This window comes from Glycine soja, chromosome 11 (assembly GCF_004193775.1).
Source record: "Glycine soja cultivar W05 chromosome 11, ASM419377v2, whole genome shotgun sequence".
Classification (NCBI taxonomy): Eukaryota; Viridiplantae; Streptophyta; class Magnoliopsida; order Fabales; family Fabaceae; genus Glycine; species Glycine soja.
Genome location: NC_041012.1, coordinates 41,909,166 through 41,927,844, shown reverse-complemented (window position 1 = coordinate 41,927,844; position 18,679 = coordinate 41,909,166). Strand labels below are relative to the sequence as shown.

Here is an 18,679-nt window from a genome sequence, read left to right as displayed (position 1 = left end):
AAAATCAAGTCATCCTAAAAGTCCATTTTCCCAAAATCTTTGTAAAAATTTAAGCAAATCTTTCATATCAAACAACGTTGCAAAGTTTCCAAAGAAAAACCAACTTTTTATCCACCACCATTCACATCAACATTGTTACTGCTATTCATTATATTATGATTATCATCATTACAAGTTTACAACCACCTAGTAACTATTGCCATGACTGTCATTCTCCATGTGTTGAAGATAGGCTGAAAAACCAAGGATCAACAAGATGAAAAAAAAATTCAACAACATACATTTGAAGATCTAAAGAACGCAAAACATTTCCTATAACTCAGGTTGTTTTCAATAAATTATCTCTTACACACATTGTTTGGAAAAGAGTGGATTATAGTGGTATTGAGAATGACCTAAGTTTTGGATGATGAGTAAGTGACTAAAAAGGTGACAGGCAAATTTTAAGTTTAAAAGAAGTGTCAAATAGGTTTTGGGTTTTGAGCATGTTGTTAAAATCCTTTCAAGTTGATTATTTATTAAAGTTTAAGATTTTTGAGTTGTCACATTATACGTCTTAAAAAGTAAAATTGATAAAAATGTTATACTAAATCACTTAGAGTGCGTTTGGATAGAGAATTTTAATTGAGGAAAATAATTTATCAGAAAATTTGAATTTCTGTAATTTAGAATTCATTGTTTGGATGCTTTTTATAAAGAATTTAAAATTTTAGAATTTTAAAACAGAATTTTAAACAATTAAAAATCTGGAATTTCAATTTCCTTCTAAAAAGTGAGAAATTGAAATTTTCTTCTTACATTCCTCTTCAAGAAACACCATCCGAACTCTTAAGATATCGATCGAGTATGAGCATAGAGAAACACGTATAACTAATACACCAACAATATCTTCTCTTTTTTTATTCATTTTTTTTCATCCTCATAATTTTAATTTTTTTTATCCAAACACAAAATTTTAAAAATAAATGAATTTCAATTGAAGTATTTAAAATTCTTAAAATTTTAAATTTCTCAAAATTTTAAATTTCTTCATCCAAACACACTCTAAAAAAATTTGATTTTTGTTTTGAAAGTTTGTTTTATATAAGAGTTTTAAGACATTAAGTTTTTAAGTAAGTAAATAACATATTTTAAAAACCATTAAGTCCTACTCATAATTTATATTGGATGTAAATTGCGCTTGAAGTGTTTGAACGATATGACTATAAATATATATAAAAAAGCCGTGTTTACCAAAGTTTCTACCAATTGTAATATAATACTGTATTTGTTATTTGGTTATCGTGGACAATGCAGATTTGTTGAATAAATAATACTTAATATTTGAGTTATAAGATCAATTCAGAAAAAAAAAATTATAAGATTGATTGAATGATTAAAAAAAATTAGAGAAAAATATTATATATTCAATCTTATTAAAAAAATTAAAAAATTAAAAATTAATATTTATCAATAAAAAAAATAAAGGATGCATTCTCATCCATCACCCATTTCATATTTATTGTTTTCTATTTGAAGGATGACTAGACAAATCTAATAACATCTTTATAGGCTGTGTAGACTAGTCTCGGAGCAAGCCATTGGCGTGTAAGAGATTAGGTAACATAGATACCCTTAATCAATCAATAGAAAAACTAAAGAACACAGTTAATAATACTATTAAAGAATTAAAAAGGTAGAAACAAACCAAGGCGCTGGCAACAAGGAATGGGTGGATTCAGAAACCGGCAAAGGAATTGGTGCAAACAAATCTACTCAGAAAGAGAATATTGGCAAGTTTTTTCCTATTAAAACGTCAAAAGTGGAATAGTCTTGGCTGTCACACACCCTTCCCATTTGGGAGTGTTAATGTGTTGCGGTGGTATTTACGAATATTAAAGTCCACGAAAACAAAAAATGTGAAACAACAAGGCCTAAGTTGCCTGTTTTTGGATCCCGCAAACAAATAGCACATGGTTTTGGAAACCCCTACATAAACCCCTCCCTGTCGCTCCATCCACAGTCACAGTCACAGTCACAGACACACGTCAAAATATCCAATCATTTCACATGGAAAGTGCCACTCAAGTCGGTGCGGCGGCTCAGCCCAGCTCAGCTTCAGCGTCGGTGATTCCCTCCGCCTTCGACGGCACCCTGGGCCGTCACCTTGCTCGCCGCCTCGCCGAGACCGGTGTCAGGGACGTCTTCTCCGTTCCCGGCGACTTCAACTTGACGCTCCTCGACCACCTCATCGCCGAGCCGAGTCTCAACCTCGTCGGCTGCTGCAACGAGCTCAACGCCGGCTACGCCGCCGACGGCTACGCGCGCGCCAAGGGCGTCGGCGCCTGCGTGGTCACCTTCACCGTCGGCGGACTCAGCGTCCTCAACGCCATCGCCGGAGCTTACAGCGAGAATTTGCCAGTGATTTGCATCGTCGGAGGACCCAATTCCAACGACTACGGCACCAACCGGATCCTCCACCACACCATCGGTTTACCCGATTTCACCCAAGAGCTTCGGTGCTTTCAGGCCATCACGTGTTTTCAGGTGAACACTGAGTGTGAATGAAATTGAACATTCTCTGATTAGTATCATTGGTGTTGAATAACTTGGTGTAATTTCTTTGATTCTTCAGGCAGTGGTGAATAACTTGGACGATGCGCATGAACTTATTGACACTGCAATTTCTACTGCTTTGAAGGAAAGCAAGCCTGTTTATATCAGCATAAGTTGTAACCTTCCTGGAATTCCTCATCCAACTTTTGCTAGAGACCCCGTGCCATTCTTTCTTGCACCTAAGTACGTATTTCTTGGCTTTTCTATTTTCTTAAAAACATAAGTGTATCTGTGTGGTGAAGTGACATGAATAATGTTTGTTCTTGCATCCACATTTGGCGTTAGTTTAATGGTGAGAATAAAATATTTGATTTTATGTAGGGTAAGCAATCAAGAAGGATTAGAAGCAGCAGTGGAAGCAACGGCTGCTTTACTGAACAACGCTGTGAAGCCAGTGATTGTGGGTGGGCCAAAACTAAGGGTAGCAAAGGCACAAAAGGCCTTTCTGGAGTTTGCAGAAGCAAGTGGATATCCAATAGCAGTTATGCCGTCCGGGAAGGGACTAGTACCAGAGCATCATCCACATTTCATTGGGACATACTGGGGTGCTGTCAGCTCTAGCTTTTGTGGGGAAATTGTGGAGTCTGCTGATGCATATGTTTTTGTTGGCCCCATCTTCAATGACTATAGCTCCGTTGGATACTCGTTGTTGATAAAGAAGGAGAAAGCCATAATAGTGCAGCCTAATCGGGTAACCATTGGCAATGGTCCTTCCTTGGGCTGGGTTTTCATGGCTGATTTCTTAACTGCATTGGCTAAAAAAGTGAAGACCAACACCGCAGCTGTGGAGAATTACCGGCGTATCTATGTCCCACCAGGCATTCCTCTGAGGCGAGAGAAGGATGAACCACTTAGAGTTAATGTTCTATTCAAGCACATTCAAGTAAGTTCTATTTATAGCCTCCTTCAAATTTTTAGATCAAGCGGTTCTTTGGCTGGGATTGGAATTGGAGTTCTCTACCTGTTATGCTACTTTGTTCTATAACTAAGATTTCATTCTAAACTTGTGTTCTGTTTTTATGCTTAAGTACAAGATAGTTATCATCATTTATTCTGTCTAGGCTTGAACATTATGAGCTCCACATACGGGATTATATTTATTTAATTGAAATCATTGCCATGGTCTTGCTTACCAACTGATTTTAGGTCCAGTAGTTTTCATCTATCATGGTAGTAACTGCATGATTCCTTAATCAGATTCATCACGTTAAACCATCTAACAGTCTTCATAAGTAGCTTCATGGTTTGTGTATATCTGTTAATTGTGAGTGGCCTAGAATTGTGAAACATTGCACAAAAACGTGGAACATAGCAGTTTCAGATTATTCACATAACATTACTAAATATGCGAGATTATTTGCTTTCAATAAGATTAATATATTTAAGCAAGTTTTGCCCTTTAGGCCAGTAATTGAATGTGTTGAACAGGAACTGCTAAGCGGAGATACTGCTGTAATAGCTGAAACTGGAGACTCATGGTTCAACTGTCAGAAGCTCCATCTGCCTGAGAATTGCGGGTGAGTCATTAACTATGACTGCATTGAGCAATATGCTAATTGCGACTTTTATATTGTTGGAATTAACATTGTCAAATTTGAATTCCATCTTGCAGGTATGAATTCCAGATGCAGTATGGATCCATTGGTTGGTCAGTAGGTGCTACTCTTGGATATGCACAGGCTGCAACAGACAAGCGTGTAATTGCTTGCATTGGTGATGGCAGTTTTCAGGTTAGTAAGATTATAAGAATACAAACTATCTGTGTCCAGAATATTAAAGACAATATACATATGTTTTTCTTTTTTATTCATTGTTCACCTAGTATGAAATTTTGTCCAAAATGGAAGCTCCACCATAAACCATGGCTGAATGGCTATAATCACACGTGCTAACAACTTGATGGATGCTACTATATTATATATTTTTTTAAGAGAAACTAAGCTTGGGGAAGAGTTATTTCATTAAGAAATAAAGTATATCCCTGTAGAGATATGATAGTCCTTGCATCAATCAAGTTAGTTACATCAGTAGGTAATCAGGTGAATAAATTATTAGAAATTAAATTTGAAAGTGAGGTGTAAGTTCACCAAAATGCATTAGCACCATTTGGATATTATACTTTATAAGAATATGTTGACTTCATTTGATTCAAGTACCTGACCTCAACTAATAGGGAAATGATTTAGTTGCTGCCGATGTTGAAATTAAAAGTGAATTCCTTTGAAGTAAGGTTATCTCAACCATTATTACACATCCAAGACGTTTGTATAATGAGGAGCATCAACAGAAAGTAAACATGTTCATTATTTTATTTTCTGCCTGATGAATGAATCACATGGACTTATAGTTCCCCTTATTTAGGTAACAGCACAGGATATTTCAACAATGATTCGCTGTGGACAAAAGACCATCATCTTTCTCATCAATAATGGAGGTTATACAATTGAAGTTGAGATTCATGATGGTCCATACAATGTGATAAAGAATTGGGACTACACTCGCTTTGTGGACGCTATCCATAATGGGCAAGGCAAATGCTGGACTGCCAAGGTTAGTATAAATTTAATAATGATTAAATATGGTTTAGTCCTTATAAATATGGTTAAATTTGGTTTTAGTTCTCTAATTTTTTTTTCATTGATTTTGTTCTTAAACAAAATTTAAATTTTATATACTATGATAATTGTTGGTGAATAATGCCTTGTGCAATCATTGGTCTTTCTTTAATGCTAATTATCATTTATAGTTAGTAGCATTAGATGGCTGGACTCTGTTTAGTTGTTAGTGAAAAGGCCTGTTATTTTGTAAGTTGGTAGTAATTTCCTGCTCTTTAAATACCTAAAAAAATTATTTTGTAAGTTGTTTGCTCGTGGTACCAAAGGACTGTTATTGTTGAGTGTAGGTACGTACAGAGGATGATCTGACTGAAGCAATTGCAAAAGCTACTGGACCACAGAAAGATTCACTATGTTTTATAGAAGTTTTTGTACACAAGGATGACACCAGCAAAGAATTGCTGGAATGGGGATCTCGTGTTGCTGCTGCTAACAGTCGTCCTCCTAATCCTCAATAGAAAATCATTTCCTAATTATTGGCCTGTTTTGTGTATTTTGTTGAATAGAGTTCCACTACTGGATATTTACAAGAGAAAAACGACAAAAATGAAAAATAAGTTGAAATAAATGTTTGCTTTTCCAGATTTGTATCTGGTCTCGTGTTGCTGACTTGTTGACTTGTTGTAATCATGAACTATTATTGCTTTGTAATAATGTCTTGTATAATGGAATTGTTAATGAATCAAAGAGGATATAGCCATTGTATGTAAATTCATGTGCTGATAACACGATTGATATTGAGAAAGACTATGATGCCTATTCCACAAAATGGGAACAGATGTTAATCCCTTATTTATTGTGTACTATAGTTTGCATTTTTGCTTCATGTTTTGGATTGTTTGTTTTGAAAAAAAAAAACTTTTTTTTTGGTTTCCACATTTTTATTCTAAATATTTGTACATAAGATGATAAAGAGTATTTATTGTCTTCAACATTTCTTATATAATTTTTTAGAAACAGGAAAAAGTGAAAATAATGTAACATGCTTATAATATTTATATTTTTTTGCATTAAAACTTTGGAATAAAAAAATATCAATCTAGGCCCTAAGGTAAGGAAAAGTCTTCGTACTTATATTCACCTTATTCTAGAGACAAATATGATTATTTTTTTTGAGGGAAAGACAAATAGGATTTGAAACTTATAAGTTGTAACTTGTCATATACAATATGGTATTTTACTCCTTACCATCAATCCTTAAAAACTTTGCACCTCGGATTCTTTAAAGAAGTAAAAGGGAAAATATTTTTGTTGAGATGCAAAAATATGCAACCCCTCCTCCCATGATTTTAAAATAGACTCCCATATGATTTTCAACAAAATTTTCCTTTTTTTATTCTTTTTAATAAATAAAAAATTTCTGTTTTATAAAAAGAAAAGCATTAAAAATCTTAATTCAATAGACTCATGTACGTGTGATTGATGATAAAACTGTGATTTATCTTATTAGTGCTGTGTGTCTGAAACGTTATCTCTTTGGAGTTGTTGGTCATATTTACTTATATTTTATGAGTTTTTGTTGTGTGCAGCTGAGTCACTTGGAATTCCACTGATAAAACCGCATTTGGGAATCAAGAATTTTGGGGGATCAGGGATGGATGGAATGTGGAAGGGGGAACCAATTTAGCTGTTCTTTGAAGAGAGGGGCATTCCTTTCTCAACCAATTATGCTTTGACAGTTCAACGAATTGCTTGCTGCTCTCTGCAATTCTTCCTGTCAATTAATTTCTCTCATCACTAGAGTCACATTGCAGTTGTTGTTTAAATATTTGTATGGAAATATGATAAAACAAAAAACATTTTATTATCTTCAACATTTCTTATAACATTTTTTTGAAATAGAAAAAGTGGAGATGATGAAATATTTTTATAATATTTATTAAAAACAGACAAAATAAAAAAAATGTTTTCTTAACCTAGACAAGTTTTTGTATATTTTACTGTTTAATTGGGAAAAGAAAACAAAACATGAGTAGCTAAAAAAGTCCTTCCTTTAGGGAGAGGGAAAATCAAAGAGAGAGAAAATATTGAAATGATAACTTTACTTATTTTTTATATTAAAAATTTAGGGCAAAAAAAATCTCAATTTTTAAGTAGCAAAAATCTTTATTTTTATATTCACCTTATTCTGAAAAGGCAAAATATTTGGAACTTGTGACTTGTCATCTATACAATATGTTAGGTATTTTACTCAATTCCAGCACTCCAGCTTAAAAGTATTGTACCACTGTCTAATTCTTTGAATTGTGATTTTAAATATATTTTGTTACGAAATAAATCATTTTAATAGCCTTTCAAGTGCTTGTGACCATTGAATTAGACTTTTTTCGAAATATTGATGAAAAAATGAAAGAATAAAAATCGATACCAACACTATATGTGGTGGATATGTTTTGTAGTTGATAAACCGATTCATTAATTTATTTTCTGCCCGATTAATGAATCACATCACATGGACTTGTAGTTTCCCTTATTTAGGGACCAGCGCAGGACATTTCAACCACTTTTTCTTTTTTTACGAAATAAGTAATTAAAAAAGATACGTATCAAATTTGAGTTATTTTTAAACTATTTGCATATATCGATCACCTTTATTACTTTTTTTCTTGCGATTTGATTTTGGATGTTATACCGGCTGAATTAGAATCCGGTCCTTATTGAGATTGTCTTACAACAATTATCATAAGGACCAAGAATGTTGGTCACTATTATTTTTATTTCTTTTTTTTTATCACATTGTTCATTATATATATATATATATATATATATATATATATATATATATATATATATATATATATATTATTTTCCTTCACTTATCTTTTTTCCATATTCCTCTTTTGGCTTATATTATTACTATTTTTATTTTTTGGCAAAATTTTTTAAAAAACTTACAAACTTTTCTACCAAATTCGTTAAAAAAACAAAAAATTAATGATAAAAAGTACAATTAAATCTTATTTTTATTCTATTCAACAATCCATTGAAAAAATGAGGTGAACGCTCACAATTTTCTATTAAATATTTTATTTTGGAAATACTATAGTAATATATTAATATATTAAGAATATTGAAACTCGAACATCTTTTAATTACAAACATTTCATTAATGCATGTTACTTCTCTCAATTTTTTTTATTACATTATATCATATTTCATACTTATATTTTTTTGTCTCCCATTTCTTTTTCTAACTAGGTTTTCAAAGATCACAGTGTCCAGTAATTATTTTTTATAGGCTTAAATAATATTTTGATCCTACAATAAATAGAAGTTTTTTTTATTATAATCCTTTAAAGATTTTTATTTTAATTTTAGTCTCTTTAATTTTTTTCGGTCTTTATTATCAAGTAATAATATCAATTAATGATGTAATAACGATATTTGTAATCCATTGACTTATCACATGATCAAAGAATCTAATAAAATTATCATATTTTTTATAAATTATATTTTAAAATTTTCATATGTTCAAACTAGTTGATGATGTTATACTAGTAAATAGGGAATTTTAGAAAATTATATTTGATTATTTTATCATACTTCTTAATAATATAGCAAGTTAAATAATTGTCGATGCCGTTGTTATATAGTTAATGTTGTTATTTGATAGTGATGATTAAAAAAATTACAAAACAAAAACTAAAAAACTCTTTAAATGACTAAAAAATTTCCTATTTTATAAGGAGTAAAAGATTATTTCAATTTTTTTCCTATTAAAATGACCATTCTGCTTTTGCTAAATATGTAGGTGAGAACCTTTTTTTCTCTATTCATCTCTATATATATTATTGAGAATATTTATGACATTAAGTGTGAAACTCATTTAATTAAAGGCTAAGACTTATTAATTCCATTAATCTTAAGAAATTTCAAATAATAATAAAGAAATTTGTATACAATAACAACAACGATGTTAAAAATTAGAATCCACGTAAACAACTCAAAATCCTTTCTAGTAAGTTGATTTTAATGAGTTAATTAATAATAAAGAATGTGTTAAATAAGATGTTACTAATAGTTTTCATAATTTATATTTTTTATATTCTACATGAAGATGAGAGGACTTGTTTATAGAAAGTGAAGACAAAGTTATGGTCCCGTGCCCTACAAACCCAACTACAATTCAATTTGACAATATTGATTTATAAATTTAGGTTTAATCTTGCATGTTGCCATGAAGTTGTTAGAAACTCATTATTTCTCGCGGGTGAAATTGGTGGAAACGATTTCAATCATGCTTTCTTTATACGAAAAAACATAGAAGAAGTTAAAACATATGGGCCATATGTAATCAACGCAATATCTTCGGCATTTTATTTTTATTTATAAAAATCATAAAGCATATAACCATTAGATAAACATATTTAAATAATAAACACATTATATATATATATATATATATATATATATATATATATATATATATATATGTGTGTGTGTGTGTGTGTGTGGGGGGGGGGGGAAGAAGCAACATTATTATAATTGTTGGTTGGAAAAAGTGTAAAAAAAAAAACCCTTGTACCCATAAGAAAAATGGATTTTTAAGATTTTGAAACCTGAATTAAGAAATATCATAAATGGATTTCGGCCCTCTCTGCCCAAAAGTTTTAATTGTTATCATCTTGGTTAATTGTTTCATCACCTATTATCTCCTAAATTACTGAATCAAATATTAATTTCACTTGTGATATGTGATTATCATTCATCAAAGATATTTTACATAAAATAAAAATTGAATACAAATCTTCCATTAAATAAATCATCTTCTTTATTTATGTGAATGTAATGAGATTTTATACCAGTACACTAATCTTTTATTTTTTTAAAGTAAATTCTAATTTTTCTTGTCTAAAATTGAATATCTTATCACATTAATTTGATGATAAATTTTTTTGAATTAGTGGTAACATATGTCATCCGAAGATTTATCTTTTTGTTTTATAATCCCTGACTATTTTTTTTCTTTCTATTTTAGCTTTGAAGAATGCTCAAAGCCTTTTGTACTTTTTTTTCATTACAGGAATTGATTGGTCTAGGGGCTCGCACGCTCATTGTTCCAGGGAATTTTCCAATAGGATGTAGTGCAAGCTATTTAACAATCTACGAAACCGTAGATAAGAACCAATATGGGTGTTTAAAGTGGTTAACCAAGTTCGCCGAATATTACCACCATGAGCTCCAAAGTGAATTAGATAAGCTTCGAGGACTTTATCCTCGTGCTAATATCATCTATGCTGATTATTACAATGCTGCATTCACTTTATATCGTGATCCTACCAAGTTTGGTAATTCAACCTTTTCAACTCCCATTGTAATTTAGATGTTTCTTTCAAACCACAATCCACATTCATCAACAACATTGCTTCATACTTATAATGTTGTGATTTATATTTTGATTCCTATGTAGGTTTTACTGATCTTAAAGTCTGTTGTGGAATGGGAGGTCCATACAATTACAACACAACAGCAGATTGTGGCAATCCAGGCGTGAGTGCTTGTGATGATCCTTCGAAGCATATTGGGTGGGATAATGTTCACTTGACTGAAGCTGCATATAGAATAATTGCTGAAGGTTTAATGAAAGGACCATATTGTCTCCCCCAAATTAATACCTCATGCTTGATGAATGTAAGCTCTGGCTATTTCAATAGCTAAAATGTTTCTTATGATGAAGTGAAGTGAAATAAATTCAATGTACCTACCACTATAGTATGATTTTCATATGACATACATATCTTTCAAGAATATAATTATCAACTTTTACAATCATAGTCTTTAAGATTAACAGTGATAATGATATCAACAATTTTATTTTTTCAACAAAAATTGCAACTTGCTACTAATGGAAATTCATTGGAAATGTATGGATAGAACAGGTTCTCATAAACCAAAGCATATATAAGGTGGGTCTTGGATGATTATGGGAGAAGAGAATAGGAAAAAGATTATGAATTCAATTTCCTCTACTAATAAAAATTAGCATTCTAACAAATTAACATCATCGATTAATAAAAAAGTTCTCTCAATCAGTTGATGCTTTAATATTATCCTTAAATTCAATATATAAAATGAGTAAAGTAGCATTTTAGTTCTTGAAAGTGTATAACTATATTACACTGGTCTTTAAAATTAAGAGAATTCTAAATAAGTATTTGAAAATGCAGCACAATTAAAAAAAATCACTACGAATAATATTATTAACATATTTAGGTGACTATAAAGACAATAAACAGTTAAATTTATAAACTTTTATGAAACTATTGGAAATTTCAAGAACTTATTTAGAATTCTTTTTTAGTTTTTGAACTAATGATTAATGTGATAACATGTTACACTTTTGAAGATGAACAAAATTATGGTTTACTTTATAAAAAAAAATAGTGATACTTTTGATTTCTTATTCTTAACCAAATTTGGATCCTCTCCATCACTTTATCATCTAGTCTTCTTTATCAGTTAAATGACCAAATAATCAATAAACATTGTTCAAAGTATAAACTAAGGTTTTACATGGACAAAATAATTCATTGAATCGATTTGGGTTATAAGGTAACAATTTAGCAAGCATACTAAATCAAACTAGCTAGTATCAATGAGTATTCAAGATTGTCTCCACAGGACTTGCACAATATTTGGTTCAATCGGCACGATTTACTAGTTAAGATTTAATGAAAAGATGAAGTAATTGACATAAGTGTACTTAAAAATCAAATTAAAATGAAAAGAGATGAATTATTTCTTTTTGGAAATTTTGTAAACACTTAAAATGTGTTTTGTTAAGCATTGAAATTCATGTTCAATGAAAAAACACGTGTTTCAAGATAAAAAGCTAAAATAATGTGAGATAAGCTTTCTTTTTAACAGACCCTTACAATGCAATTGAATAAAATTTAATTAATGGAGGTTGTCGGGGTTGAACTTTGCGAAAACGTGCTCACAATTTTCTTCAATCCTTAATTATTTTGATGGAATGAGATCAAATTCCCGGACCACTAAACTCCTAATTCCTTAGAAGTATTAATATTATTAGAGAAATCTGCTCTGAGCACAAGCATTAAGAAAGAGCAATGAATCCAAACTCATTCCTAATATAAATAACTGCTTTTTTTTTTCTTTCAATTGTGACTTCATTTTTCAATATGAAATAAAAATAAAACTGCTTGGTAAATTTATTTTGAGAATATGTCTTGAAACAGGATTAAAAACAGAATTAATTGTTTCCTTGTTTCTAGAATTAAAAAAGCCAAAGTGAAAATAGAAACAGCATGTAACTGTTTGTGTTCTTCAGTTTTAAAATCAATTTAATTGGAAATAATTTTGAAAATTAACTTTTACAAGGAAGTTACTCATATAATTAATCACCGTGCAGTGAACGGTGCCTTTTTGCCACTACATATAATGCATTGGATTTTAGATACACACATAGAGACAATTGGAAATTTGTAGCATGCTTTATCACCCTTCATAAGTGCATATACTGATACTAGTTTCTAAAATTTATTTCATCCGGTAAGTGCACTATTCTAAATTGTAATTTTGAGACTTTCAATTACTGGCACTAAGTTTTTAATTTAGCTTCCACTCACAATCTATAGTATTGGTCCTAATTGTAATTTTCTACATTTTTCTAATTGATGTATTTTAAATAAATTTACTTCTATTGTTAATTGCCTTGTACTGCTTCTTTCATTCTAATAAAATTCCTTTACATTTTTTATAATTGAAAATCTTTATAATTGTGATTGAAAGTATAAAATTAATGTTGATTATTGGCTATTTAAGAGATCTACCGGTTGATATGCAAAAAATAACAAAAAAAAAATTATCTTAGAAAGTCTACGTTCTAAAATGATTTATTTTCAAAAAATTATCTTAGAATTCTCAATTTTTAATTTAAAAAAAATATTCTAAGACGATTTTTAATGAAATCGTATTAGAATAATAATTTTTTAAGATGATTTTTGTAAAAAAACGTCATAAAAAGTCTTGATTTTCCTCAACATTGACTTCAAAGATGATTTAAAATTATCCTTAAATATGTCAAAAAGCTGTCGTGAAAACTTTTTTTTCTTTTTAACAGACCCTTACAATGCAATTGAATAAAATTTAATTAATGGAGGTTGTTGGAGTTGTGAAAATAAGAGAGATGAAACAAGAGTAAACAATCTAATTTATATATATATATATATATATAAACTATAAATTTTAATTATATAAAATAAATATTTATTATGTGCAATGCATAAACTAAAATACTAGTTTGATTTATATTTTTATATTAAAATTTTAGGGTAAAATAAATATATGAATTTAAGAAAAGTCATCATACTTTTATTCGTCTTATTCAAAAGAGGCGAAATATTTGGAAGTTGTGACTTGTCATATATATAACAGGGTATCTTACTCCTTTCCGTCCGTCCTTAAAACTTTTATAACTCTAATTCTTTGAATTGTGATTTTACATATATTTTTTTTTTACGAAATACATCATTCTAATAACCTTTCAATTTTCAATGAAAATGAATTAGACTTTGTTCGAAGTATCGATGAAAATGACAGTATTAAAATCGACACCAATATTCTATGTGGTGGACATGGTGTGTAGTTGGTGAACATTTACGTACTTGATCACTTTACATAATTTTAAAATGAAAATTAAAACCATGAAACCATGTTAAGAAGCTATAAACCGATATTCTAAAATCGGCAACACTAAAACCAAACAAGCTATATGTAATAGTCCTAAAACTTGTATGTAGGAGTTAATCAGTTATTCCATAAATTACACATTTGCCAGTACATAAAGGGTGAGCTTAATCTGATAAGTTCAATATTTTATTTATTATCATAGATTCATACTATTGTTTTTTCTAACTTGGATTATATGTGGTGGACATGTTTAATTTTTTTGTATTGCATGGACAAAGAGAGACTGAGATTTTATGAATCGAACAAGAACAAATTAATTGATATTTGCAAATGTGTAGTAGCGGACAATGAGGTCAATTTGTGAAGAGCGATGGATTGCAATTGTTGGTTTTGTGGTAGTTTTTTCTTCAGCAACCATATTGGCAGCATGCCCTTACAAATCAATCTTCAGCTTCGGTGATTCATTTGCAGACACTGGCAACTTGTATTTTAGCTCCCACCCACCTTCCCATCACTGCTTTTTCCCTCCCTACGGTCAAACCTTCTTTCACCGGGTCACCGGACGCTGCTCCGATGGCCGCCTCATAATCGATTTCATCGGTATATCATCTTTGTGTATGTGCATGTTATGTGTTTGAGATTATTACAATTTTTATATTGTGCAGCTGAGTCACTGGGACTTCCACTGCTGAAACCATATTTGGGAATGAAGAAGAAGAATGTTGTTGGGGGAGCAAATTTTGCTGTTATTGGAGCCACGGCGTTAGACTTAAGCTTCTTTGAAGAGAGGGGCATTTCTATCCCTACCCATTATTCTTTGACAGTTCAATTGAATTGGTTCAAGGAACTGCTTCCTTCTCTCTGCAATTCTTCCGCAGGTAACTTCATCATCCTCTCCTTCAGATTTTCAACTTAACTTTTACAGGTTTATATTTAGAAATTGGATTTTATATATTTTCAAAATAGATTCGCCTGTACTTTGGATTCTTCCAACTCTGTCTCAACTTCAATATTTTTTTTTAAATAGTTGTATGTTATTAATATTTTTTACTTAATAAGTAAATTTTATATAACAGAATATTATATTTATATTAATATTTATTTTTCTTGAAATATATATCGTAAAATATACTTTAATTGTAGTTACAAATTTTCTTAATTTATAATTTAACTGTACGTATGTTTATTTATTACGTTCACAAATTTTGTTCTAAATATTTCGAATCTTTCTCGGGTCAATTGTTTTTTTTGTTTTGTTTTGAAAGGAGGTCAATTTTAATTTTAAAAATAGAAATAGATAATCCTGACAATAAGATAAACAAGGATAAGTCCGTTCACGAACACTACACCAACACATCCACCTTTTTTAAGTATTTTTTTTTAATTCTTTTTTCATTTAGTAGCTTTTGTGATTGATATTTTTCAACCAAGCATGAAAAAACAAGGGCCTAAAAATCAAAGAAGCATGGAACCATCATCGATTACTGAGCAGCCTGACACTGACTGCTTTTTTTATTTTATAAATTAAAATGCGTCATTATAATATTTTGGTAAAAAGCAAAGTTCGATGATATTTAAACTTATAATCATAATTTTTTATATACATTATGTAAAAAAATATTTTATTATTTCAATTATATATAAATGATGTAAATGTAATATTTTTTTATTCTGGATTAAATATAACATATTTTAATTTTCTTAAAAAACATTAATTTTTTTTATAAAAATGAAAAAAAATGCATTTTTTAATTTTATGAGATAAATAATATATTTAAGCTAAAGTTTTTATTTTGGTGATTCCCACTCATGAAATGTCGCATTCCAGGCCCGGCTATGGCGAATTCCTGTCTTTATTCAATTTTGGAAATATTTAACTGCCGAAACAACTTTGCTCATCTTTATCTATAATCTATAAATATATAAAAATCTTGTCTAACGTTTTGCCGTGGCAATCTGTCAAGTCCATATAATTTAAAATAATGTTAGAGTAAATAATACTGTTTTTTTTTTAATTATACAAATATTTCTGCCTTTTTATATAAGTTGCAGCAATTTCCCTTATAGATGAATTTAGCCTAATGTTTTAAACAAATAAAGAGGTCAATATAATACTGTAAAAAAAAGTAATAATATATATATATATATATATATATATATATATATATATATATATATATATAAGATGTTAGTGTAGTATTTTATAACAATTAAGAAAAGTTAGTGTAGAAACAGAAAATTAAAAAAAAAATTGCTGTAACTTCACGAAAATGTATAGATAATTACTGTAATTTACTCATAATATTATTATCCATCAATATAATAAAACGATCAAAATTATTGAAATCCTGGTGGACGGGACAATTTCTCCGGCTGTTTATATCACAAAAATATTCATAATGAATATAGAATCTCATTCAATTTATCCAGACCTATCATCTTTAAGCCGATTTGGATTAATTAATAATAAAGAATGTGTTAAATAAAATGTTAGTAATACTTTTCATAATTTTATATTCTTATATTCAACGTGAAGACAAACATTATTTTATAGAAAGTGAAGACAAAGTTACGTTCCCATGCCTTAAAAATCCAACAATAATCCAGCTTGATAATGCTGATATTTCAATTAAGGTTTAAACTTGCAGACTGCCATGAAGTAGTTGGAAACTCATTATTTCTTATGGGTGAAATTGGAGGAAATGATTTCAACTATCTTTTATTTCAACAAAGGAGCATAGCAGAGGTTAAAACATTTGTGCCGTATGTGATCAAGGCAATAACTTCAGCTGTCAACGTAAGTTTTATTATTTTTGTTTGAGTAAATCCTTAATTTGCTCTTCCAATTTTCCATATGTTATCACTTATCACATTAGTACTCTGAAAATTCTTTTATCAACAAATAGGTCAATACTTTAGTTCTTCAAAGATTTTATTATCAAATCAGTAATTCAAAAAAAAATTTATCACCACTTTAATACTCTATTTTAGGTATTTTATGGATTGATACAATGATAGATTCTATTTTTGTGGAATGATTTGGTGACAATTTTTTAAAGATTAAAGTAGTGACAAAAATAAAATATGAATATTAATTTGATGATTAAATTTGTTCACGTAGTGATAACATATGTAACTCCAAGTCCAATGAGTTAAATTAAAGATTTACTCCTTTTATTTTATAATCTGTTACCAATTTTTCTGATTTTAGTTTTGATGCATACCCAAAGACTAATACTTTTTTTTTTGAATTACAGGAGTTGATTGGTTTAGGGGCTCGCACGCTCATAGTTCCTGGGAATATACCATTGGGATGTAGTATAACGTATTTAACAATCTATGAAACCATGGATAAGAACCAATATGACCAATATGGGTGCTTGAAGTGGTTAAATAAGTTCGCCGAATATTACAACCAAAAGCTCCAAAGTGAATTACATAGGCTTCAGGGACTTCACTCTCATGCTAATATCATTTATGCTGATTATTACAATGCCATATTGTCATTATATCGTGATCCCACAATGTTTGGTAATTCAACTTCCTCAACTCGTAGTGTAATTTAATACCATTCTATTCTAACACTTTCATAGTGTAGCTTGATACTTAAGCAAAGCATATTAATTAAGGACTATAATTGTGATTTATATTTTGATGTCTATGTAGGTTTTACTAATCTTAAAACCTGTTGTGGAATGGGAGGTCCATATAATTACAACGCATCAGCAGATTGTGGGGATCCAGGAGTGAATGCTTGTGATGATCCTTCTAAGCATATTGGATGGGATGGTGTTCACCTGACTGAGGCTGCATATAGAATAATTGCTCAAGGTTTAATAAAAGGACCATATTGTCTCCCCCGATTTAATACCTTGTGCTTGATAAACACTAGTTATGGCCATTTCAATAGCTAAAATGTATCTTTGATGAAATGAAGTGAAATAAATTCAATGTAGCTAACACTATAACATGATTTGCATAAGACGCCCATATCTTTCAATAATAATATAACTGTTAGTTTCATTTCTATTTATAAAAGAACGATTTTTTTTTATAACACTCAATTCATAATAGTTATATTTTGTAAAGATATTTTAATTATTTTTAATTTTTTATTAGTTAAAAAATTTATTTTACTATTCGATAAATAAGATTTTTTTTATATAATTTCTAACGTGTTTTCTGAAACATTAGTTAAAGTAATCTTTTTTATTTATAAAAAATATAAAATATAAAAAAATAATAAAATTATGATTTAATTATAAAAAAGTAAAAATAAATATGAATAGATACATTGAGGAGGATTAAAAAAAACATATAAAAAGTCAAGAGTTAAAAACAATAGCATTTAAAAAAAATGTTAAAAGTTAAAAAAATTATTTATCAACCAGTTAAATAAATTTTTTATCTAATAAAAAAAATAAAAATTAACTAAAATATATTAGCAATATAACCTAAATTAAAATACTGTTAATTGTACCAACAAAAAATTAGAATAGAAGAGAAAGGGAATTATTGTGAAAGAGGTAGTTTTGTGAATTTGCTTGCTATCCCTCACACATTCTTAGACGGATTGAGAATAGAACCCACGATTTCGTTTTGTGAACACATATGAAGGATTAGTGTACTCAATTGTTTGACTATGAAGATTGTGATAGTTAATTAGATTATATCAAAAGATCATTTAGACACAATGTCAAATTCAAAATTTGGAAATCTTATCACACACTAAACAGTAAGTGTAGACTAGAATTATTTTAAAATATCAAATTATTTTTTAATTGTCACAAATTGCTTTATTAAGGAAATAAATAAAT

General features: G+C 29.5%; 2 protein-coding genes and 1 pseudogene across 2 annotated transcripts; all 3 read left to right on the top strand.

Annotated features, from left to right (window-relative positions):
- Window positions 1–1,781: 1,781 nt before the first annotated feature.
- LOC114375906 (pyruvate decarboxylase 1) lies at window positions 1,782–5,921 on the top strand. Its single transcript, XM_028333767.1, has 7 exons — window positions 1,782–2,526; window positions 2,615–2,778; window positions 2,917–3,478; window positions 4,024–4,112; window positions 4,208–4,325; window positions 4,957–5,145; window positions 5,498–5,921. Exons 1-7 carry the CDS (start codon window positions 2,050–2,052, stop codon window positions 5,666–5,668), a joined length of 1,770 nt encoding a protein of 589 aa, XP_028189568.1. The 5' UTR covers window positions 1,782–2,049; the 3' UTR covers window positions 5,669–5,921.
- A 57-nt stretch (window positions 5,922–5,978) lies between these two features.
- On the top strand, window positions 5,979–10,868 carry LOC114373307 (annotated as a pseudogene).
- A 3,030-nt stretch (window positions 10,869–13,898) lies between these two features.
- Window positions 13,899–17,889, top strand: LOC114374699 (GDSL esterase/lipase At1g28600-like). Its single transcript, XM_028332372.1, has 6 exons — window positions 13,899–14,020; window positions 14,141–14,462; window positions 14,528–14,740; window positions 16,511–16,659; window positions 17,120–17,393; window positions 17,529–17,889. The coding sequence occupies exons 2-6, from the start codon at window positions 14,210–14,212 to the stop codon at window positions 17,774–17,776; spliced, it is 1,137 nt and encodes a 378-aa protein (XP_028188173.1). The 5' UTR covers window positions 13,899–14,020; window positions 14,141–14,209; the 3' UTR covers window positions 17,777–17,889.
- The last annotated feature ends 790 nt before the right edge of the window (window positions 17,890–18,679 follow it).